We start from the raw sequence: 23,386 nt of genomic DNA on the forward strand, positions 1-23,386 counted from the left end.
TGTTTAATCCTCTCTTATTACCATTCGATGTCGTGATATGTGTGTTAAGTGATTTCAGGGATTACAGGACAGGAATGGCTTAGAGGATGGAAAGGAAGTATGCAAAAGTGGAAGGAATATAAGAAACTGAAGGAATTGCTAAGCTATCCAACCTGACCTATTGATACTAAATTGACCATAACTTGAGCTACAGAGATCCAAATGATGCGATTCTAGTTGCTTTGGAAAGCTAACATCCGGGGCTTCGCAACGATATATAATTTGCCACAGCTGTCTCGAAGATAGATGGTGCGCACGCGTAGATCACGCGCATGCGTGACCTGGCAAAAATCCAATCCACGCTCACGCGTGGACGACGCTCACGCGTAACTTTGCTGCGTGCTAGACGTACCAGAAATCGCTGGGGGCAATTTTTGAGCTGTTTCTGACCCAGTTTTTTGCCCAGAAAACACAGATTAGAGGCTATAAAGTGAGAAAATCCATTCATTCATATATACACAACATTCATTATTCATAATTTTAGGTTTTAGATATAGTTTTCTAGAGAGAGAGGCTCTCTCCTCTCTCTAGAATTTAGGATTTAGGATTTTTCTTAGTTTATGGTTCATTCCTTCTCAATTTCAGGTTCAATGTTCCTTTAATTTAGTTTCTCTTTTACTTTTATTTATTCTAATGCTTTCACTTGTTAATTACTTATGTTGCCAAATTGGCTTATGAACTCTTCATGTTATATTTGAATATTCTATTTAATGCAATTTGAGGTATTTCAGATTTACGATTGCTTTCTTCTATTTATGATATAAATAATTTAGATTTTTTTCCCTTTGCTTTGGTTGAGTAATTGGTGACACTTGAGTTATCAAACTCAACTATTGATTGAAAATTGAAATTTGCTGATTGATTTGGATCCCTCTAAAGCTAGTCTTTCCACAGGAGTTGACTAGGACTTGAGGAATCAAATTAATTAGTCTACTTGACTTTCCTTTATTTAGTAAGGGTTAACTAAGTGGGAGCAATAAACAATTCTCATCACACCTGATAAGGATAACTAGGATGGGATTTCCAATTCTTATACCTTGCAATGGTTTTCATGATAATTAATTTAATTCTTGCAATTTACTTTTTCTGCTCATTATTCAAAAACCCCAAAAAGATAATCTTCCATAACCAATAATAAATTACACCTCCCTGCAATTCCTTGAGAGACGACCCGATGTTTAAATACTTTGATTATCAATTTTATTAAGGGTTTGTTACTTGTGACAACCAAAAATTTTGTACGAAAGGATTTTTTGTCGGTCTAGAAGCTATACTAGCAACGAGAACTTAATTGTGAAAATTCTAGACCGCGCGAGAGTTCCGTTCGTCATCCCTTCGATTCAATTTCAAATTATGATGTGGACCAGTTAGGTTGATGAGTCCCTTTCTTATTGCATCAAGAAATTGGGTAGAAATAGAGTGATTCTCTTTGTATTCAATTTTAATCTATCTCTTTTGTTTTTATTTCAATTTTAATGTATCTTTTTATTCCATTTGAATTATTGTCTTCTTGTTTACTTTGTTTTTTCCGTATCATTTGGTATCAGATTTTAGGTAATAGATTCATCCCTATTAATCTATATTTGTTCTTCATGTACCAAAAACAAAAAACAAAAAAGAGTTCAGTGTCTCTCGCGTCCTTCTTTATGTTCTTATCAAAAAACATAAAAAAGCATACAATGCGACAAGAAAAAAAAAGGTGTTCAAGTGTATTTGTTCTTTTGATACACTATTTTTTCAACTACACGATTTAAGGACGAATATTTTTTTAGGAGTAAGAGAATGATACGTGCTTCAAGTGTTCGTGTTACGAAGAATTTAAGTATTATTTAAAAGTTATTAGTTTATATTTTTAAAATATTAAATTTAGTTTGATGTATTTTAATTTTGTTTATTTAGTTATTAAATTGGGTTTTATGTTATGGGCTTAGGTTTTTTTATTTTAACCTAATAAAGGGTTATAGATATCTCATAAATGATGGTAGTCGTCATTTAGTGATTAAAAGTGTGAAACTCCTTTTGGTTTCATGATGAAACCATGATGTGAACAAGTGAAGTTGGGTGAGTCTCTTTCTTGTTGCATCAGGGAATTGGGTAGAAAGTTGAGGAGTCCCTTCGACCCAAACTATAGCGTGGACACGTTAGGTTGAGAAATTTCTTTCTTGTTGCGTCAAAAAATTGGGTAGAAAGAATAGTAATTCTCTTTGTATTCAATTTCAATCTATCTATTTTGCTTTTATTTTGATTTTAAAGTATCTTTTTATTCCGTTTGAGTCCTTGTCTTCTTGTTTACTTTGTTTTTCCATATCAGTATCTGAGTCCGCTCTGGCAGAATATGTGCAACCCTGAGCCATGTAATCTTCAGCCCGAAATCTGCTTCCTGTTATCTGGATGAGGTGGAGGTCTATCACCTAGCAAGTCCTCAACCTACTGTCATGTGGAGTGTCTATGGTATTGCTGAAAATTTCTAGTGCAGCCACCAATTGGGTGATGATAAGCCACATCTTGGAGTGTGATGATGGCTTCAACCCATAGAAGGTGAAAAATATGGGTCTCGAGTCTCCACTGCTTCACAAACACAAAGAGTAAGACATTGCCAAAGATAAAATCCCTTAATTCTACTGCATATCCGAATTCAACCTTCTTAATGTACGATAGTAACATGTCAGACAGTGAGATAGACAACGTCATGCGACGTGATAAGAGCAACCACAGTGACTATCACAATATTGCTCATTATTCCTTTCAATAATATTGCATATAATTTAAAAAAAATCTAAATCAATTAATTAAATTTTATGATTGACTAATAAGTAATGCAATGTTTCTATATAACAGAATAAATAATTTCATTAAAAAATATAATTTCATATATAATTGATTAATTAAATAATACAATGTTACTACATATTATAGATAATAGAATAAATTTAATTATAACAGAGCAAACAATTTAATTAAATTATATTATTAACATGTTAACTTAATAAAAAGTTTTTTTTGTTAAAATAACTATAGCTTCATATATAGTTAACCGGATTCTATTTTTAATAATACTCTTCTAATTATTTGAACAATTTAAACCATTTAAATTTAAAGTAATATTCCTAACACTAATGCTAGCTCTACCTACTAAGATTCAAATATCTTAATATATAGAAAATATAGAATTTTCAACTAATTAAATCAAGAAATAATAATATATCAACTTTAAAATTAAATAAATCAAAATATCATAACACTTCAATAACTTAAATATTTAAAATAAAAAAACATACAAACTAAGCATTTAGCCTGTCAATATTTTTGGAATGTATGTAATTCTAACGTTGAGTTATATGCAATTTCAAAATTTTTCAAAACTTAAAAAAAAAAAAAACTCAAATGACAAAATAGATATCGACTACTAACTATTTTTAACAAAATAATTATATCGCGAGTACTGAATATCATATTTATATACGTATCCTGGATACTCAGTACTTAATTTGTATATTTATATCATATCTTGAATGTATTTAGAATATGTAATAAATTATGTATTACACATCTAAGATAGTCAGTGCTTAAAATGTTTTTATTATCAACCCAATAAGACATGATATAACATACAAAAATAGATAATTAAGTCTTGGGTGGACTTATAACTATAAGTTATAACTACAAGGTAATAAAAAGTGAATTCGAAAAAAAAAATGTATTAGATTAATCAATACATACAAGTTGTCTACTGCTTAGGCTTCTAAGCTTTTTATTATAGTCCAGTTAAGAGTAAACTACTATTTTTATTTATAAAAATTTAGAATATTAATAAATCTACTCACAAATAAATAAAATTATCATTTTTATTCATGAAAGATAAATTTTTGTTAGCAAAACTATCCGAATCCTAAAAAATAATTTAAAATTCCTAAAATACTCTCTAATATAATCTAACTCTAACTTTTTATTTTACTCTACACTACCATTTTCATCCAAATTCTTTTTCACCACCACTTTCATCCCTCACTACCAAAAAAATAATTTAAAATGGCATTTATATTACGGCGGTTTTAAAAACCGCCATAATATCTAAACATTATGGCATTTTTTGTAGCTGCCATAATTAACTTATATTTGGTGGCGGTTCTGAAAATTCTGGCGGTTTTGAACCGCCATTATCACGTAGGTATAAAAGGCAAAAATTTGCAATCCCTAATTCCAGAACCCTTTTAACACTATGCATACGGTGGCCTCTGCCTTCTCTCCTTCGTCTATGTTGCTTCATCCACTACGCTTTCACCCTCCAGCGTCGCTGTTTCCAACGGAATCGAAGGTTCCAAGCCACACACGCGCTTTCTTTCCCATAGTCGCTTCCTCACGTCACGGAACCGCTTTTTGCCGACGTTGTTTCTCCATAGTCGCTGCCCCTGGCCTGTGCGATGACGTACGATCTTCTTTCTCTCCGACGACAATCTTCTCCAGTGATATCTCATCCAGCGACGACCTCCTTAGGCGACATCTCCTTCAGCGGTGATCTCCTTCGGTGACGTCTCCTCTAGCTTCCTCTCCTCGCCGTCCTAACTCTATGTCTTCTCCGCGAAAATCCTTAACGCCTCCCTTTCGTTCTGGATATGGCAGGTCAGCTTGCTACTTTTTACATTCTAGGGTTCAAAAGTGCAAATTATTTCTCTGCTTTTTGCTACTGTGAAATTGGATATGCTGATAAAGATTTGAAATTGGAATTAATTAATTTCTATCATAGATAAATTTGTAATCAGTTACGTCTTTGAATTCTTCTTTATCCAGTTATTTTGGAATTAAAGATATCTATGGCAGAAAATAAAGACATGTATGTAAGGATACTGAATGAACATTTTCTAAATTTAGGAGATTCAATGAAATTAAAAAGAAAGAAAGGATGAATTACAGCATGAGAGTTAGTAATGGAATGAAGAAGTTGCAGCTTCTCGTGCAGTAGTGCTAGTTCAGCATGTAGCAATTGTCTGGTTTCCATAGAGCATCTGCTGAAATTTGACACGTCTCTGTTGTTAGATTTAGTCATAGTTTGTACACATAATGGCAGTATAGAAGCAAAATAGTTTTGTTCCTCTGTGCTATCTGTTGAAATATTTAGTATTTAGGGAACCAGATTTTATATGCCAGATTTTGTGCTTATGTGACAGGTTTTAATTATTGGCCTAGTTTTGACTGCACAATACTTGTGATGTCTATTGCTTTATGTAACAATAAAGTTACTTTATTCTCTGAATATATAAATAATTAGAGCTGGCAGCCGCAACATCATTTAGCTCAATTAAATTTTGGAATTCTAAAGTTAGAATTTGAGTTTGACATGTTGACTTGATTTGGACAGTCGTAGCATCGTTTAGCTCAATTAGATTTTGGAATTTTAAAGTTAGAATTTGAGTTTACAATTTTAAAGTTAGAATTTGAGTTTATAATTTTAAAGTTACAATTTTAATTTCAGATTGATTATAAGGGATCCACAGAGTTGGGAAACATTGGCATTAATCCATGGGATTCCTCTATTTTGGAAGACCTGATGAAGAAGATAAATCCTACAATTAAAAAATTTTATGTGAGATATTTATATTCTTTGTTATATACATGTTTGATTTACTGCATCTGACAAGGATTCAGGTGCTTTATGCTTGTATAAATGCATTTCAGGGGTATCACTTGAGCACTAAATCTTATACAGGAAAAGTGGCCTTATCTACTTTGAAGAATGCATCAAGGAACAAAGTTATAGAGATAGGTAATATTCATATCCTTACTCTTGTCTTCATCATTGGGACGTAATTGTCTGACTGCTCCTAGCTTTATGATCAATCTGAAGAATTCATTTATATATGAATTTACTTGCTTTATCTTCTTGTATTTCTGACGGAATAGGAACAGTTGTATCATATATAAATTAATACCATAAATTTCATAGGAGATGCTAAAAAATTGTGAGTTCATGATATGTGCTAAAAATTGACCCTGCAACGAAATTTCCATTGAATCTGAGTTTATGATGTCTCCCCAGAGATGTTAGCTTGTCTTCCAAAGACAATGTTGTTGCAGATAGTTTCTACAAAATTAGGTTTATCTATTGTTAGAAATAAAGAGTGTATATCTTTTTGGTATCTCAATAAAAAATCTTAGGAGTAGTTTTGGTTCTTTCTATTATTACGTCATCGTTTCCTTATTTGTCTAGGATAAGGGTTTTTCCTATTATCAACAGCAGTTAGTGTTCATCTCTTGTAAGACACCACAACATGATCATATCAGTGTATTTTATATAGTTTCATAGTCTTTATTCTTTTCCTTTACTGGCTTCATTCATTCTCTTGATGGTTGGTGCACGAAATTGTGATCTCCAGGCTCGAACAAATCCTGGTAATGGCTCCAAAGCTTGGTGCTCTGATCTTAATTCATAATTGTCACAACTTCGATACAACTAACCAGCAAGTGCACTGGGTCGTCCAAGTAATACCTTACGTGAGTAAGGGTCGAATCCCACGGAGATTGTTGGTATGAAGCAAGCTATGGTCACCTTGTAAATCTCAGTCAGGCAGATATAAAGTGATAATGGTGTTTTCGAATATTATATAATAAAATAGGGATAGAGATACTTATGTAATTCATTGGTAGGAATTTCAGATAAGCGAATGGAGATGTTTTTCGTTCCTCTGAACCTCTGCTTTCCTGCTATCTTCATCCAATCAGTTTTACTTCCTTCCATGGCTGGCTTTATGTGATACATCACCACTGTCAATGGCTACTTTCGGTCATCTCTCGGGAAAATGATCCAATGCCCTGTCACGGCACGGCTAATCGTCTGGAGGCATCACCCTTGTCAATGGCTTCATCTTATCCTCTCAGTGAATAATATGCTCACGCACCCTGTCACGGCACGGCTATTCATCTGTCGGTTCTCGATCATGCTGGAATAGGATTTACTATCCTTTTGCGTCTGTCACTAACGCCCTGCAATCGCGAGTTAGGAGCTCGTCACAGTCATTCAATCATTGAATCCTACTCGGAATACCACAGACAAGGTTTAGACCTTCCGGATTCTCTTGAATGCCGCCATCATTCTAGCTTACGCCACGAAGATTCTAGTTAGGAGATCTAAGAGATACTCATTCTAGCTTATTTCATGTAGAACAGAAGTGTTTGTCAGACACGTGTTCATAAGGGAGAAGGATGATGAGCGTCACACATAATCATCACCTTCATCACGTTCTTGGGTGCGAATGGATATCTTAGAAGCGAAATAAGAAGAATTGAATAGAAAACAGTAGTACTTTGCATTAATCTTTGAGGAACAACAGAGCTCCACACCTTAATCTATGGAGTGTAGAAACTCTACCGTTAAAAATACATAAGTGAAGGTCCAGGCATGGCCGAGATGGCCAGCCCCCTAAAACATGATCAAAGGATCATAAGGTAATCCAAAGATGCCTAATACAATAGTAAGAGGTCCTATTTATAATAAACTAGCTACTAGGGTTTACATGAGTAAGTATTTGATGTATAAATCCACTTCCGGGGCCCACTTGGTGTGTGTTTGGGCTGAGCTTAAGTGTTGCACGTGCAGAGGCCATTTATGGAGTTGAATGCCAGTTTTTGTGCCAGTTTGGGCGTTCAACTCTGGTTTTGGATCCTTTTCTGGCGCTGGACGCCAGATTTGGGTAGAAAGCTGGCGTTGAACGCCAGTTTACGTCGTCAATTCTTGGCCAAAGTATGGACTATTATATATTGCTGGAAAGCCCTGGATGTCTACTTTCCAACGCAATTGGAAGCGCGCCATTTCGAGTTCTGTAGCTCCAGAAAATCCACTTTGAGTGCAGGGAGGTCAGAATCCAACAGCATCAGCAGTCCTTTTTCAACCTCTGAATCTGATTTCTGCTCAAGTCCCTCAATTTCAGCCAGAAAATACCTGAAATCACAGAAAAACACACAAACTCATAGTAAAGTCCAGAAATGTGAATTTAACACAAAATCTATTAAAAACATCCCTAAAAGTAACTAGATCCTACTAAAAACATACTAAAAATAATGTCAAAAAGCGTATAAATTATCCGCTCATCACAACACCAAACTTAAATTGTTGCTTGTCCCCAAGCAACTGAAAATCAAAATAGGATAAAAAGAATAGAATATACTATAAATTCCAAACTATCAATGAAACAGAGCTTCAATCATATGAGCGGGACTTATAGCTTTTTGCCTCTTGAATAGTTTTGGCATCTCACTTAATCCATTGAGGTTCAGAATGATTGGCATCTATAGGAACTCAGAGTTCAGATAGTGTTATTGATTCTCCTAGTTCAGTATGATGATTCTTGAACACAGCTATTTTATGAGTCTTGGCCGTGGCCCTAAGCACTTTGTTTTCCAGTATTACCACCGGATACATAAATGCCACAGACACATAATTGGGTGAACCTTTTCAGATTGTGACTCAGCTTTGCTAAAGTCCCCAATTAGAGGTGTCCAGGGTTCTTAAGCACACTCTTTTTTTTTTTGCTTTGGACCTTGACTTTAACCGCTCAGTCTCAAGTTTTCACTTGACACCTACACGCCACAAGCACATGGTTAGGGACAGCTTGGTTTAGCCGCTTAGACCAGGATTTTATTCCTTTAGGCCCTCCTATCCACTGATGCTCAAAGCCTTGGGATCCTTTTTATTTGCCCTTGCCTTTTGGTTTTAAGGGTTATTGGCTTTTTGCTCTTGCCTCTTGGTTTTAAGAGCTTTTGGCTTTTTCTGCTTGCTTTTTCTTTTTCTTTCTATTTTTTTCGCCTATTTTTTTTTTCTATTTTTTTTTCTGCAAGCTTTGTTCCTTGCTGCTTTTTCTTGCTTCAAGAATCATTTTTATGATTTTTCAGATTATCAAATAACATGTCTCCTAGTCATCATTCTTTCAAGAGCCAACATATTTAACATTCTTAAACAACAACTTCAAAAGACATATGCACTGTTCAAGCATACATTCAGAAAACAAGAAGCATTGTCACCACATCAATATAATTAAACTAAGTTCAAGGATAAATTCAAAACTCATGTACTTCTTGTTCTTTTGAATTAAAACATTTTTTTTAAGAGATGTGATGGATTCATAGGACATTTATAACTTTAAGACATAGTTACTACTACTAATGATCATGTAATGAAGACACAAACATAGATAAGCACATAACATAGAAAATGAAAAACAGAGAAAGTAAGAACAAGGAATGAGTCCACCTTAGTGATGTCCTTGAGCTCTTCTATGTCTCTTCCTTGTCTTTGCTGCTCCTCCTTCATTGCTTTTAGATCTTCTCTGATTTCATGAAGGATGATGGAGTGCTCTTGATGTTCCACCCTTAGTTGCTTCCAATAATTGTGTGGAAGAAAATGTATCCCCTGAGGTATCTCAGGGATCTCTTGATTTGCAGTCAAATGTTCTACCACTGAGCTATAGACCCTTGATGGAAGCTTTTGTCTTCCCTTTCCTCTTTCTAGAGGCTTCTCTGGCCTTAGGTGCCATCAATGGTTATGAAAAAAAACAAAAAAGCTATGCTTTTACCACACCAAACTTAGAATGTTGCTCACCCTCGAGCAAAAGAAGAAAGAATAGAAGAAGAAGAAGATATAGAGGAGATGGAGGGAGGTGTGTATTCGGCCATATGGGTGGGATTGGGTGGGGAAGAGATGTTGAATTTTGAAGGTAAGTGGGTGTAAGGATGTGAGTGGTAAATGGAAAACAGAAGGGATGATCATGAATGGAAAGAGAGATGATGAGGTAGGTGGGGATCCTGTGGGGTCCACAGATCCTGAGGTGTCAAGGCATGTAAAATGCCCTTGCACACAACTCTGAGCGTTCAGCGCCAGGTTGGTGCCCATTTTGGGCGTTCAACGCCCCTTTGCTGCCATTTCTAGCGTTGAACGCCAGAACCATGCTTGTTCTGGGCGTTCAGCGCCAGGATGCTCCCATTCTGGGCGTTCAGCGCCAGAACTATGCTCTGTTCTGGCGTTTGAACGCCAGACAGATGCTCCTCCAGGGTGTGATTTTTCTTCTGCTGTTTTTGATTCCGTTTTTGATTTTTTTGTTTATTTTGTGACTCCACATGATCATGAACCTAAGAAAACATGAAAAACAATAAAAATAAGAATTAGATAAACATTGGGTTGCCTCCCAACAAGCGCTTCTTTAATGTCAATAGCTTGACAGTGGGCTCTCATGGAGCCTCACAGATGTGCAGAGCTTTGTTTAGACTCTCCAACACCAAACTTAGAGTTTGGATATGGGAGTTTCAACACCAAACTTAGAGTTTGGTTGTGGCCTCCCAACACCAAACTTAGAGTTTGACTGTGGGGGCTCTGGTTGACTCTGCTTGGAGAGAAGCTTTTTCTGCTTCCTCTCCATGGTTGCAGAGGGAGATCCTTGAGTTTTAAACCCAAGGGAGTCCTCATTCCATTGGAGGACTATTTCACCTCTGTCAACATCAATCACAGCTCTTGCTATGGCCAGGAAAGGTCTTCCTAGGATGATGGATTCATCCTTTTCCTTTCCAGTATCCAGGACTATGAAATCAGCAGGGATGTAAAGGCCTTCAACCTTTACTAACACGTCCTCTACTTGTCCATAAGCCTGTTTTCTAGAGCTGTCTGCCATCTCTAATGAGATTTTAGCAGCTTGCACCCCATAGATTCCCAGTTTCTCTATTACAGAGAGGGGCATGAGGTTTATTCCTGAACCAAGGTCACACAGAGCCTTAAAGATCATGGTGCCTATGGTACAGGGTATTATGAACTTTCTAGGATCCTGTCTCTTCTGAGGCAATGTCAGTTGATCCAGATCACTTAGTTCATTGATGAACAAGGGAGGTTCAACTTCCCAAGTATCAATGCCAAATAGTTTGGCATTCAGCTTCATGATTGCACCAAGAGACTTGGCAGCTTGCTCTTCAGTAACATCCTCATTCTCTTCAGGAGAGGAATACTCATCAGAGCTCATGAAGGGCATAAGGAGGTTCAATGGAATCTCTATGGTCTCTAGATGAGCCTTAGAGTCCTTTGGTTCCTCAGAGGGAAGCTTCTTATTGACCACTGGACGTCCCAGGAGGTCTTCCTCCTTGGGATTCACATCCTCTCCTCTCCTCACAGGTTCGGCCATGGCGCTTATGTCAATGGCCTTGCACTCTCCTTTTGGATTCTCTTCTGTATTGCTTGGGAGAGTACTAGGAGGGATTTCAGTGATCCTTTTACTCAGCTGGCCCACTTGTGCTTCCAGATTTCTAATGGAAGATTTTGTTTCATTCATGAAACTTACAGTGGCCTTAGATAGATCAGAGACTAAGTTTGCTAAATTAGAAGCATTTTGTTCAGAGTTCTCTGTCTGTTGCTGAGTTGATGATGGAAAAGGTTTGCTATTGCTAAACCTGTTTCTTCCACCATTATTAAAGCCTTGTTGAGGCTTTTGATCCTTCCATGAGAAATTTGGATGATTTCTCCATGATGAGTTATAGGTGTTTCCATAAGGTTCACCTAAGTAATTCACCTCTGCTATTGCAGGGTTCTCAGGATCATAAGCTTCTTCTTCATAAGAAGCTTCTTGAGTACTGTTGGATGCAGCTTGCATTCCATGCAGACTCTGAGAGATCATATTGACTTGCTGAGTCAATATTTTATTCTGAGCCAATATGGCATTCAGAGTATCAACTTCAAGAACTCCCTTCTTCATAGGCGTCCCATTACTCACAGGATTCCTTTCAGAAGTGTACATGAACTGGTTATTAGCAACCATGTCAATGAGTTCTTGAGCTTCTGCAGGCATTTTCTTTAGGTGAATGGATCCACCTGCAGAAGTGTCCAGTGACATCTTTGATAGCTCAGATAAACCATCATAGAATATATCCAGGATGGTCCATTCTGAAAGCATGTCAGAAGGACACTTTTTGGTCAACTGTTTGTATCTTTCCCAAGTTTCATAGAGGGATTCACCTTCTTTCTGTCTGAAGGTTTGAACATCAGCTCTAAGCTTGCTCAGCTTTTGAGGAGGAAAGTACTTGGCTAAGAAAGCCGTGACCAGCTTATCCCAAGATTTCAGGCTGTCTTTGGGTTGAGAATCCAACCATAATCTAGCTCTGTCTCTTACAGCAAAAGGGAAAAGCATGAGCCTGTAGACTTCAGGATCTACTCCATTAGTCTTAACAGTATCACATATCTGCAAGAATTCAGTTAAGAACTGAAAAGGATCTTCAGATGGAAGTCCATGAAACTTGCAGTTCTGCTGCATCAGAGAAACTAATTGAGGTTTCAGCTCAAAGTTGTTTGCTCCAATGGCAGGAATGGAGATGCTTCTTCCATGTAAATTGGAATTAGGTGCAGTAAAGTCACCAAGCATCCTCCTTTCATTATTATTATTTTCGGCTGCCATCTCCTCTGCCTGTTTGAAAATTTCTGAAAGGTTATCTCTGGATTGTTGTATTTTAGCTTCTCTTAATTTTCTCTTCAGAGTCCTTTCAGGTTCTGGATCTGCTTCCACAAGAATGTTCTTATCCTTGCTCCTGCTCATATGACAAGGAAGAATGGCCAGAAAAATGATAATAATAATAGAGATCCTTTATACCACAGTATAGCGATCCCTTTGTGAGTGGAAGAAGAGGGGGAGATAAAGGATGTGATGTAAAGGAAGAAACACAACTGTACCAATGGAAGAGATGTGAGATGAGATGTTAGGATATGAATGAATAAATAGAATGAGATGAGGGAGGGATAATTTTCGAAAGTTATTTTGAAAAAGAGTTAGTGGTTTTTGAAAATAGTTTTTGAAAAAGGTTAGTAAATTTTTTTTTTCGAAATTTAAGTTTTAAAAAATTAAAATAATTAATAAATTAAAAAGAAATTTTGAAAAAGGGGAGAGATATTTTCGAAAATGAGAGAGAGAGAGAGTTAGTTAGGTGGTTTTGAAAAAGATAAGAAACAAACAAAAAGTTAGTTAGTTAGTTGAAACAAATTTTGAAAAGATAGGAAGTTAGGAAGTTAGAAAATATATTTTGAAAAGATATTTTTGAAAAAGATAAGATAAGAAGATATTTTTGAAAAGATATGATAGAAATTAGTTTTTGAAAAAGATTTGATTTTTTAAAAATCACAATTAATGACTTGATTCACAAGAAATCACAAGATATGATTCTAGAACTTAAAGTTTGAATCTTTCTTAACAAGCAAGTAACAAACTTCAAATTTTTGAATCAAAACATTAATTGATTATGTTATTTTCGAAAATTTGATATAAAAATAAGAAAAAGATTTTTGAAAAATATTTTTGGAATTTTCGAAAATAACTAAGAATTTTGAAAAAGATTTGATTTTTGAAAAAGATTTTGAAAAAGATAAGATTTTCAAATTGAAAATTTGATTTGACTCATGAGAAACAATTTGATTTTAAAAATTTTTAAAAAAGTCAACTCAAATTTTCGAATTTGATGAGAGAAAAAGGGAAAGATATTTTTTTTGATTTTTTGAATTTTTATGAAAACATGAAAATTATGCAATGCATGAAATTTTTAGATCAAAACAATGAATGCATGCAAGAATGCTATGAATGTCAAGATGAACACCAAGAACACCATGAATGTCAAGATGAACATCATAGACACAATTTTGAAAAAATTTTAAAGCAAAGAAAACATGCAAGACACCAAACTTAGAATTCTTTAATGCTTACGCACTAAGAATTCAAGAATGCATATGATAAACATGAAAAGTCACAAAATAAAAAATCATCAAGATCAAACAAGAAGACTTACCAAGAACAACTTGAAGATCATGAAGAACACTATGAATGCATGATATTTTCGAAAAAAATGCAAGATGCATATGCAAGTGACACCAAACTTATGATATGACTCAAGACTCAAACAAGAAACACAAAAATATTTTTGATTTTTATGATTTTCTAATTTTTTGGATTTTTATTTTATATTTTTCGAAAATTAAAAAGAGAAAAATAAGGATTCAAAATTTTTAATATGAATTCCAGGAATCTTATGCTCTAAAACTCCAATCAAAGGGTCAGGCTTGGCTTAATAGCCAGCCAAGCTTTAGTATGTAACTCAGACATGACACGTCTAACATGCTCTACAGTTGTATTAGACATGGCTTTACAGCCAGCCATGCTTCCTGAAACACTAGAATTCATTCTTAAAAATTTTGAAGTCATAGAATAATTTATTTTTGAAAACATTTTTATTTTAAAACTTTTTTTTTTCGAAAACAAAAGAAAAATTTTTGAAAGCTTTTTGAAAAATTTTTGAAAACAAAACAAAAAGAAAATTACCTAATCTGAGCAACAAGATGAACCGTCAGTTGTCCAAACTCAAACAATCCCCGGCAACGGCGCCAAAAACTTGGTGCACGAAATTGTGATCTCCAGGCTCGAACAAATCCTGGTAATGGCTCCAAAGCTTGGTGCTCTGATCTTAATTCATAATTGTCACAACTTCGATACAACTAACCAGCAAGTGCACTGGGTCGTCCAAGTAATACCTTACGTGAGTAAGGGTCGAATCCCACGGAGATTGTTGGTATGAAGCAAGCTATGGTCACCTTGTAAATCTCAGTCAGGCAGATATAAAGTGATAATGATGTTTTCGAATATTATATAATAAAATAGGGATAGAGATACTTATGTAATTCATTGGTAGGAATTTCAGATAAGCGAATGGAGATGCTTTTCGTTCCTCTGAACCTCTGCTTTCCTGCTATCTTCATCCAATCAGTCTTACTTCCTTCCATGGCTGGCTTTATGTGATACATCACCACTGTCAATGGCTACTTTCGGTCATCTCTCGGGAAAATGATCCAATGCCCTGTCACGGCACGGCTAATCGTCTGGAGGCATCACCCTTGTCAATGGCTTCATCTTATCCTCTCAGTGAATAATATGCTCACGCACCCTGTCACGGCACGGCTATTCATCTGTCGGTTCTCGATCATGCTGGAATAGGATTTACTATCCTTTTGCGTCTGTCACTAACGCCCTGCAATCGCGAGTTAGGAGCTCGTCACAGTCATTCAATCATTGAATCCTACTCGGAATACCACAGACAAGGTTTAGACCTTCCGGATTCTCTTGAATGCCGCCATCATTCTAGCTTACGCCACGAAGATTCTGGTTAGGAGATCTAAGAGATACTCATTCTAGCTTATTTCATGTAGAACAGAAGTGTTTGTCAGACACGCGTTCATAAGGGAGAAGGATGATGAGCGTCACACATAATCATCACCTTCATCACGTTCTTGGGTGTGAATGGATATCTTAGAAGCGAAATAAGAAGAATTGAATAGAAAACAGTAGTACTTTGCATTAATCTTTGAGGAACAACAAAGCTCCACACCTTAATCTATGGAGTGTAGAAACTCTACCGTTAAAAATATATAAGTGAAGGTCCAGGCATGGCCGAGATGGCCAGCCCCCTAAAACGTGATCAAAGGATCATAAGGTAATCCAAAGATGCCTAATACAATAGTAAGAGGTCCTATTTATAATAAACTAGCTACTAGGGTTTACATGAGTAAGTATTTGATGTATAAATCCACTTCCGGGGCCCACTTGGTGTGTGTTTGGGCTGAGCTTAAGTGTTGCACGTGCAGAGGCCATTTGTGGAGTTGAACGCCAGTTTTTGTGCCAGTTTGGGCGTTCAACTCTGGTTTTGGATCCTTTTCTGGCGCTGGACGCCAGATTTGGGTAGAAAGCTGGCGTTGAACGCCAGTTTACGTCGTCAATTCTTGGCCAAAGTATGAACTATTATATATTGCTGGAAAGCCCTGGATGTCTACTTTCCAACGCAATTGGAAGCGCGCCATTTCGAGTTCTGTATCTCCAGAAAATCCACTTTGAGTGCAGGGAGGTCAGAATCCAACAGCATCAGCAGTCCTTTTTCAACCTCTGAATCTGATTTCTGCTCAAGTCCCTCAATTTCAGCCAGAAAATACCTGAAATCACAGAAAAACACACAAACTCATAGTAAAGTCCAGAAATGTGAATTTAACACAAAATCTATTAAAAACATCCCTAAAAGTAACTAGATCCTACTAAAAACATACTAAAAACAATGTCAAAAAGCGTATAAATTATCCGCTCATCAATGGTCCTTATCATGATATCCAACGGCGGGAGGAAGTACCATATCAAAGGTTGCGCTGGACAAGGTGGTTTTGCTCAAGTATACAAGGCCTGTGTCAACAGTGATCCAAATGATGTCGTTGCGCTAAAGGTGCTGATGGTCTTTCAGAATCATTTCCTCTTAAAATGTGATATTCGTCTCATTTGATTGTACTTTGAACCTTAAATGTTAGATACAAAATCCAGCTTTCCCTTGGAAATTTTACATGTATCGTCAGCTTGATATGCGGATCACTGGCAGAGAAGTATGTGATATTAATATCAATATCAAATTCACTATTTCTCAGTTCGTTTGATTGCCTCTTTTTAGGTTGAACTGGTTAAGCTAACTGGGCAGAAGGTCTCATCATCACATATATTAGAAGTCTATCGTGGATCCTTAAGCCAGTTGGTATGCCACTGAGATAACTTGTTTTATTTCTCCTCTCTTCACTGTTACAAATATTTTCTTGCCCTATTTAGCTATTAAATATGTCCTCTAGTTATGTACTTTTAATGTTAAAATCAGGTCAAGAAACACCGTCATGATACTTTGAGCCTTCATGCTGCTGGGAAGCATCTAGCTAAGGGTGAGGCTTCTTCCCGAGTATTGCATCATCTTGTTGTAGAGGATTTTCTTGTGGAGGAGGTTAAAAAAAGTGATTTTTATGGATCCGTATCATCAATATTGAAGGTATTGAAAGAAATAGTCTATGTTTGAATCCTGCAATTTATTTTCAAAAGTTTCTTATGTGCTTGTTGTGCTTCTATAGCTGTTGTTGCAGCCTTCGTAGTTAGACTTTAAATAATAGTAAGCTGTCCAACGGGTTGAATTGTTTTGCAGGTAAATGACCCCAAGGTCCGCAACCTGTTGCTGGGGGCCAGAGAATTATACTGAGGTTTGTCGATCTCATGAAGCTATTTCTTGATTGAATCTGTCAGTCAGAATTTTGGGGGTCCAATTCTGTTAGCGCTCAGATATTGTTAGCTTGATACATCAAAGTTACTTTGAATTATTGTCTCAACCTTCTCTAGCCTCATTTTTAACATCTACAACACACTCTTTCTCAGTATTATATTCCTACTTAATAGCATCCTGAAATGTTGTAGGTTCCCATCGTCCATAAAAGCATCAAAATTAGCGAAGTACGAGTTCACTCCAGCTAAAGGATCTCTGACATCTGGAAAACAAAATAGTCATCAAATTGATACTCCTGCTCAGCCCCAAACTCAAGTTGACATGGTATATAATGGGTTTCTTTACGGTTCTTTTTGTTCAATTTTCTAATATGTCTTGAATTGTCTTTGATAGAACTTTATTTCAGAATCTTTTAGCAAAGTTATACTCAGCATTGCCGTTGCTGCAGGCAACTATTCTTGGTGAATCTGGAGACAATGTCTTGGGTCACCACGTATTCTGGTTTGTTACACAAGTTTTCTGTATAGAGCTCATTTAATCTTGTGCAGTAATGGATTATGAATAGTTTAATTCAATTGAAATTTTTTCTTTGAATGCTAAGCATCTGATGAGCTGTTGTTTCTGTTATATAGTAATTCTCTGTTGCAGCTGATGAGCAAGAAAGTACCAAGAACAAAGGAAAAACTCCTTGAACTCAATGGCATGAGCAAGTAAGTTCATTCTACGAATTAATCAAATGTACTGGTTAACTGAGTCGGCATTCACAGATGTTTCTGTTTAACACAGGGCCAAGGTAAGCAATTATGGTGATCAGATACTGGAAACCATTGAAAATACTATTAATGAGTATTACAAGTTGGATAAAAGCAGCAATGGCAGTGCTGATTCTGCAAAAAGGAGACGAGATGCAAATGGAGGCCTAGATAGAAATCTTGAGGATGATGATGAGTTGACTAAAAAAATCAAAATGTACATACAAGAATAATTTTCTTACCTTTAGAATATATATATTAATGAATAAATTTTTTTAATATCTAGTCCCTCTTGTGAGCCTGTTGGTTTAGTTTTTAATTCAAAATATTGGTAGTTTGATATTTATTTGAGCAACTATTTATTTCTAACGTTCAATTTTCTTTTGCAGGTAATATTTATTTACACGGACATGAACAATGAAAATGTTGGAATGATCTGTAGCAAATTTGTTGAGCATCTCTAGGAAAACTCCCAATGTAATAGAACTAACAATATTTCTTAATTTGATACTTTGTATAGGAGTTATTATTTTTTATTTGTAATACTAAAAATTATATATTATGTTTAATACTTTGAGTTATATAATATTTTGTCTATGGATTATGATTTTGTTATTGTGGAATTTTAATAAAAAATTATTTATTTAGCAAGATAAAAATAATAGTAAAAACTGTATTTTAAAAGATAAAAAATATTATTTTTATCCGGTAAAAACGGCAGTTAAAAAATGTCATTTTAAACAAAAAGAATGCCATTAAACCCTGGTAAAAACGGCGTTTAGAAATGCTATTTTAAACGAAAAAGATGCCATTAAATACAGGTAAAAACGGCGGTTATAAACGCTATTTTAAACGAGGAGGATGCCATTAAACCCAGGTAACAACGGCGGTTACAAACGCCATTTTAAATGAGGAGGATGCCATTAAACCCAGGTAAAAATGGCGGTTCGGTTACAAACCGCCATTTTAAACGAGGAGGATGCCATTAAACCCAGGTAAAAACGGTGGTTACAAACTGCCATTTTAAACAACAACAAAACCTCCGTTTTATTTGGTTAAAATGGCGGTTAAAAATCGCCATTTTAACCGCCAAAAAACCGCCGTATTATCCACTAGTTATTACGGCGGTTTTCAGAAAACCGCCGTAATAACCAGAATGGCGCCCAGAATTCTGGCGTTTTTTGGAGGTGCCATTTTCGGCAATAATGGCAGTTGTAACTGCCGTAATTACCTTAAAAAATTGCCATTTTAACCCTTTTTTTGTAGTGCCTAACTACCACTATTACTACCGTCACCACCATCCCCAAATCCTTCTCTTTACCACCACCATTGAGTAAGGGAGGAAGAGTGAATGAGAAAGCCAAAACAGAGAGAGTGAGAGAATGATTAAAAAGAAAAGTTACTCATTACTACTAGAAAATTCATTTTGAAGACGAGGAACATTCAAATTTTAAAATTTTACATTTAAATTCAAACAACAATGCCTCAACAGAACCATATTATTACCAAGATAACAACAAAACTAATAGAACCGCAAACACAAATTCAAATCCCAACAACAAAAATAGAGCATTCAAATTCAACAATCATAGATCTACAATTCAATAATAAATCAGATTATAGAGATGCAGAATTAGAGAATGAAGCAACAAAAATTAAAAATTAAAAATTAAAAAAGACCACGATAACGACGTATTACCGAATCTTCGAACCCCTCAGTCCCCAGCCTCGAAGCTTTGTGAGCACGCTTCAAGATCGAAACGCTGGCACAGAGGCTGTCGTTGGAGATAATCCCAATCAGAGTCCATGACGTTCTTGTAAAAGGCAACACAAAGACCAAGAATTGGGTTATCGAAGCGGATCTTAAGAGAATCGAGAGTGCCACCATCATGCAGGACCTCATGCGTGCTTATGAAGGGAAGGCATGGAACGTTCATAGCCCTCGTTGATGGAGTAGCAACAGTAGCGAACACAAATCGTCGAGCAAGGGCAGCAATAATGCGCAGATCTTGTCGCTGCTGCTACTGGAGGTTGCTGGAATCACTACTGCTATAACAACTCGAGTTTTTGAAAATTAAATATGAGTTATTCATGATTTATTATTTTATTTAAATAAAATTATTTTTCCAAAAATAATTAAATTAAAATTTTATGATACTCTAAATTTAAAATCCATTAGAATTTTTAAACCATTTTTATTATAATGAGATGTTTCAAAAAAAATATAAATTATATAAAAGAATTATTATTATTATTATTATTATTATTACTACTACTACTATATATATATACATGTACAAATATGACACATGCTTTCTTTCATTAATTGGTCATGCCACCTAATGAGGTTTACACCACAAATCCTCATTAATCATCACATTCACTTATTCCTTTCCATTCATTCATTCTTGTCACGGACAATAAAAAGAAAGAAAAACCGAGAAAGAGAATGTGAGCTTCCATGGAATCGTAACCCTCACCAAAGCTTTCAACTTCGATTTTTTTAGATCCGTAACTCCAATAAAAAATCTAATTCGATAAAAGTGTTCGTATCCTCCTCCTATATACGTTGGCATTACTTTTTTTTGGTAGAAGTTGACGATAACGTAGTTCCTCTTTCTCTTGAGTTCGGCCAATTGGAGTTCTAAGAGGTACAGACAATTTCTAACGTTTCCTTCTTCAGCAGCTCGGTCAGAAAGCTTCTCCAAAGTTTTCGTTGATTTTAATTTCCTACGGAAGTAGGAAGTTCGTTTTAAAATTAAAAGTTTTTAATTCATGAATGCTCAAAAGCTTAATGAGTAATTGCAAATAATTTCTGACTGTCTAGACTAGTTGAATGGAGAATTTGTGTTAGATTTGTGACTATGAAAATAACTGAATTTGACGAATATGTGTTTGGTTCCCTGAATGTTTGAGGATGCTAAAAATTCTAATTTCTAGTTGATTGTGGTGAGAATTGTCGAAATTGTGGCTGTGAATAAATTATGTGTATGCTTTGGTAAAATGATGTATGAATTGAGAATAGTGTATTGATCGGAATTGTATGGGACGGATGAAATGGTTGGCTTGACTGGTTTAGTAATTAATTTGATTGATTCTGAATTGAGTACTGGTTTGAAATGAGATAAGTTAAGGAATGATGAAAGTGAGGGAGTCGTGAGGGTGGTGAAGTCTACTTTTAAGAGGAGGTTCTGTCCGAATTCTTGTAAAAATATACGGAAAAAATAATTTTATTTTGGAAAACCTGATTTACAAACTTATTTTGAGAAATTACTCTATGTTAGAAAAAGATTTGATTTACATATTTACTCATAATAGAGAAAAGGATTTTTGTATTAAAAATTTAATTTATTGGAAGTGATCTTTAAGAATTAAAAATAGAATTATAATATTGAATTTGATTTGTTTGAGTTATCAAGAAGGGTTTTTGAGAATTGAAGATTTGGTAGGGACTTTTTAAGGGTGGCAAAGCCTAGATTTTAGAAGAAATGCTATAGAAATTTTTTTATAAAACTCTAAAACTTGTTTAAAGCATTATTTAAAAGAAAATTTGATTTAAGAATCGTATTAATTGATTTCGATTTATTAAGAAAAGATTCTTGTTTTTTAGTTCGATTTATTAAGAAAAGTATAATGTTTTAAGTTCAATATATTGAGAAAAGATTTTGTTTTAAGTTAGGAAATAAGTTCGATTTATTAAGAAAAATGGCTTTTATCTTGATTAAATGTTAAAAAAGTTTGGGTATTTGCAAGTTAAATATTTTAATGCTAAGATTGAAAGTATACTTATGAGGTGATGTGAAGATAAGAGTGATTGATTATTTGGTGATGCGAAGGTATGCTTGGTAACATGGTGATATGGAGGTATGACAAAAAGAAAAGGAATGAGAAACTAGAAATGAAAGGATAATTGAATATTGTATGTTTGAATGAACCTTTGTGCCAAATTGCTAATGCGAAAGTACCCACCTGACTGATAGTCTAAGATTGCTAATGCGAGAATGTTCGTCTGACTAATAGCCTGTTTCTTACCGTGATGCCAAGATATCCTGACTGACATGGGTTCGCCCATGATGATAATTGTGCCTGACTGACATGGTAAAGAGACCATATTCGGGGTTCGCCCCTAGTAACATCGAGTTGCGGGTAGACAACCGATGCATGAGCTCATGGCCTGCTTAGGGAAGACATGCATCATATTGTTTGCGCATTTGTATTTGGTTGTGTTTTGCTTGTTGTATTTTCCTTGTGATTGTGCTAGTTGTCTTATTCTTCCTTGCTTGTGTGTTCAATTGGATCTTTGGTACTATTAGTTTATGTATTGAAGTGATTAATAATTAATGTTGTAAATGAGTTTTGTTTTAACTTTAGAAATTTTAAAGAAAGCAATTAATTGTCTAAAGTAAAATTAAAAAGTATTTTCAAAAATTTGATAAAAGAATAGTTTTACTGAGTAAAGTCAATTATTCACATTTCGTTCATTACTTTTACGGTATTCACTTACCCTGCTGAGGACATGCGAGGACGATGTTCTCACCCCTTATAAATTTTTCTTTCAGCAACAGGTTTAAAAATCCTTAACGCGGAGCCGTGACTAAACATCAGAGCCTTATGTACATATATATCCGTATCTTCTGTATTTGGTTTAGCCTTGGATTTTCCCCTCGCCATTTATTGTCTTTGATTTTTAGAGGGGTAGGACTTGTATTTGAGAATCTTGGTATAATTCTAAGTATACAATGCTACGTGAATATATGTATGAATCATTTTGATTAAGTGGTTAAAAATGAAGACTCTTCGTTTTCTTGATTAAAATTCTGGTTCGTATTCGCAAAGGCTCGATATTAAATAAAGATAGTATAAAATAAAAATGTTTAGAGGTAAGTAACGCCTAAACTTTTAGTACGATCATAAGGTGCTAAAAGTTAGGGGTGTTCATAAAAAAACCAAAATGTGGTTAACCGGTTAAAAAACCATAACCACATTTTGGTTAACCTGTTTAATAAAATAATTTTAAAAACCATATCCATATTTTTTAGAATTGTTTAACCAAAACCAAATTAAAAAACCGGTTTTTAATTGGTTAACCAAAACCAAAATCAAATTAAAATCAAAACCTAATTTCAAAACCAAATTACATACTCTTTTTCTCTCTCTCCCCCTCCTTCTCCCCCTTCCTCTCTCTTTCTCTCTCCCTCCCTTCTTTCTCTTCTTTTCTCTCTCTCTCTCCCCCCCCCTCTCTCTCTCTCTCTCTCCTCTTTCTCTCCCTTTTCTCTCTCCTCCTATCTCTCTTTTTCTATCTCTCCCTCCGCTTTCTCTTTCATTTTTCTCTTTCTCCTCCTCCTCCTCTTTGTCCTCTCCTTTTCTTTCTCCCCCTCCCCCTCTCTCTCTCTCTCTCTCTCTCTCTCTCTCCCTCCTCTTTTTATTCTCTCTCCCCTTCTCTCTCTTCTTTTTCCCCTATTTCTCTCCCCTCTCCCTTTCTCTCCCCCTTCCTTCCCCCATCTCTCTCTCTTCTCTCTCTCACTCAT

General features: G+C 35.4%; 1 protein-coding gene, 1 long non-coding RNA gene and 1 other non-coding gene across 7 annotated transcripts; 2 read left to right on the forward strand and 1 right to left on the reverse strand.

The window, feature by feature from the left end:
* Nucleotides 1-3,866: 3,866 nt before the first annotated feature.
* LOC114925731 (uncharacterized) lies at nucleotides 3,867-5,168 on the reverse strand. Of its 2 annotated transcripts, XR_011875618.1 has the most exons (3): nucleotides 4,949-5,168; nucleotides 4,673-4,740; nucleotides 3,867-4,638 (listed from the first exon to the last, which is right to left on the reverse strand). It is a non-coding gene; the product is annotated as an uncharacterized lncRNA (long non-coding RNA). The 2 variants fall into 2 exon arrangements; XR_003815364.2 differs by lacking the exon at nucleotides 4,949-5,168 and having other exon boundaries at nucleotides 4,240-4,638; nucleotides 4,673-4,948.
* LOC112766639 (ATP-dependent DNA helicase Q-like 4A) lies at nucleotides 4,503-18,462 on the forward strand. Of its 4 annotated transcripts, none has more exons than XM_072223469.1 (8): nucleotides 4,503-4,659; nucleotides 5,510-5,620; nucleotides 5,744-5,800; nucleotides 17,298-17,430; nucleotides 17,513-17,607; nucleotides 17,739-17,816; nucleotides 17,893-18,075; nucleotides 18,248-18,462. In XM_072223469.1, coding segments are annotated over exons 2-8 (552 nt in total). In that variant the 5' UTR covers nucleotides 4,503-4,659; nucleotides 5,510-5,618; the 3' UTR covers nucleotides 18,252-18,462. The 4 variants fall into 4 exon arrangements, 2 of the variants coding, with proteins under 2 accessions (XP_072079570.1, XP_072079571.1); XM_072223470.1 differs by having other exon boundaries at nucleotides 17,555-17,607; XR_011875617.1 differs by lacking the exons at nucleotides 17,298-17,430; nucleotides 17,513-17,607; nucleotides 17,739-17,816; nucleotides 17,893-18,075 and having other exon boundaries at nucleotides 5,713-5,800.
* LOC112768392 (small nucleolar RNA R71) lies at nucleotides 11,952-12,059 on the forward strand. Its single transcript, XR_003185828.1, has one exon. It is a non-coding gene; the product is annotated as a small nucleolar RNA R71 (small nucleolar RNA).
* Nucleotides 18,463-23,386: the final 4,924 nt, after the last annotated feature.

This window comes from Arachis hypogaea, chromosome 17 (assembly GCF_003086295.3).
Source record: "Arachis hypogaea cultivar Tifrunner chromosome 17, arahy.Tifrunner.gnm2.J5K5, whole genome shotgun sequence".
Classification (NCBI taxonomy): Eukaryota; Viridiplantae; Streptophyta; class Magnoliopsida; order Fabales; family Fabaceae; genus Arachis; species Arachis hypogaea.

Coding starts and splice junctions, on each gene's coding strand:
- LOC112766639 (XM_072223469.1), top strand. Junction 5,801..17,297: donor GAACAAAGTTATAGAGATAG/GTAATATTCATA, acceptor GAAATGTTGTAG/GTTCCCATCGTCCATAAAAG. Junction 17,608..17,738: donor TTGGGTCACCACGTATTCTG/GTTTGTTACACA, acceptor TCTGTTATATAG/TAATTCTCTGTTGCAGCTGA.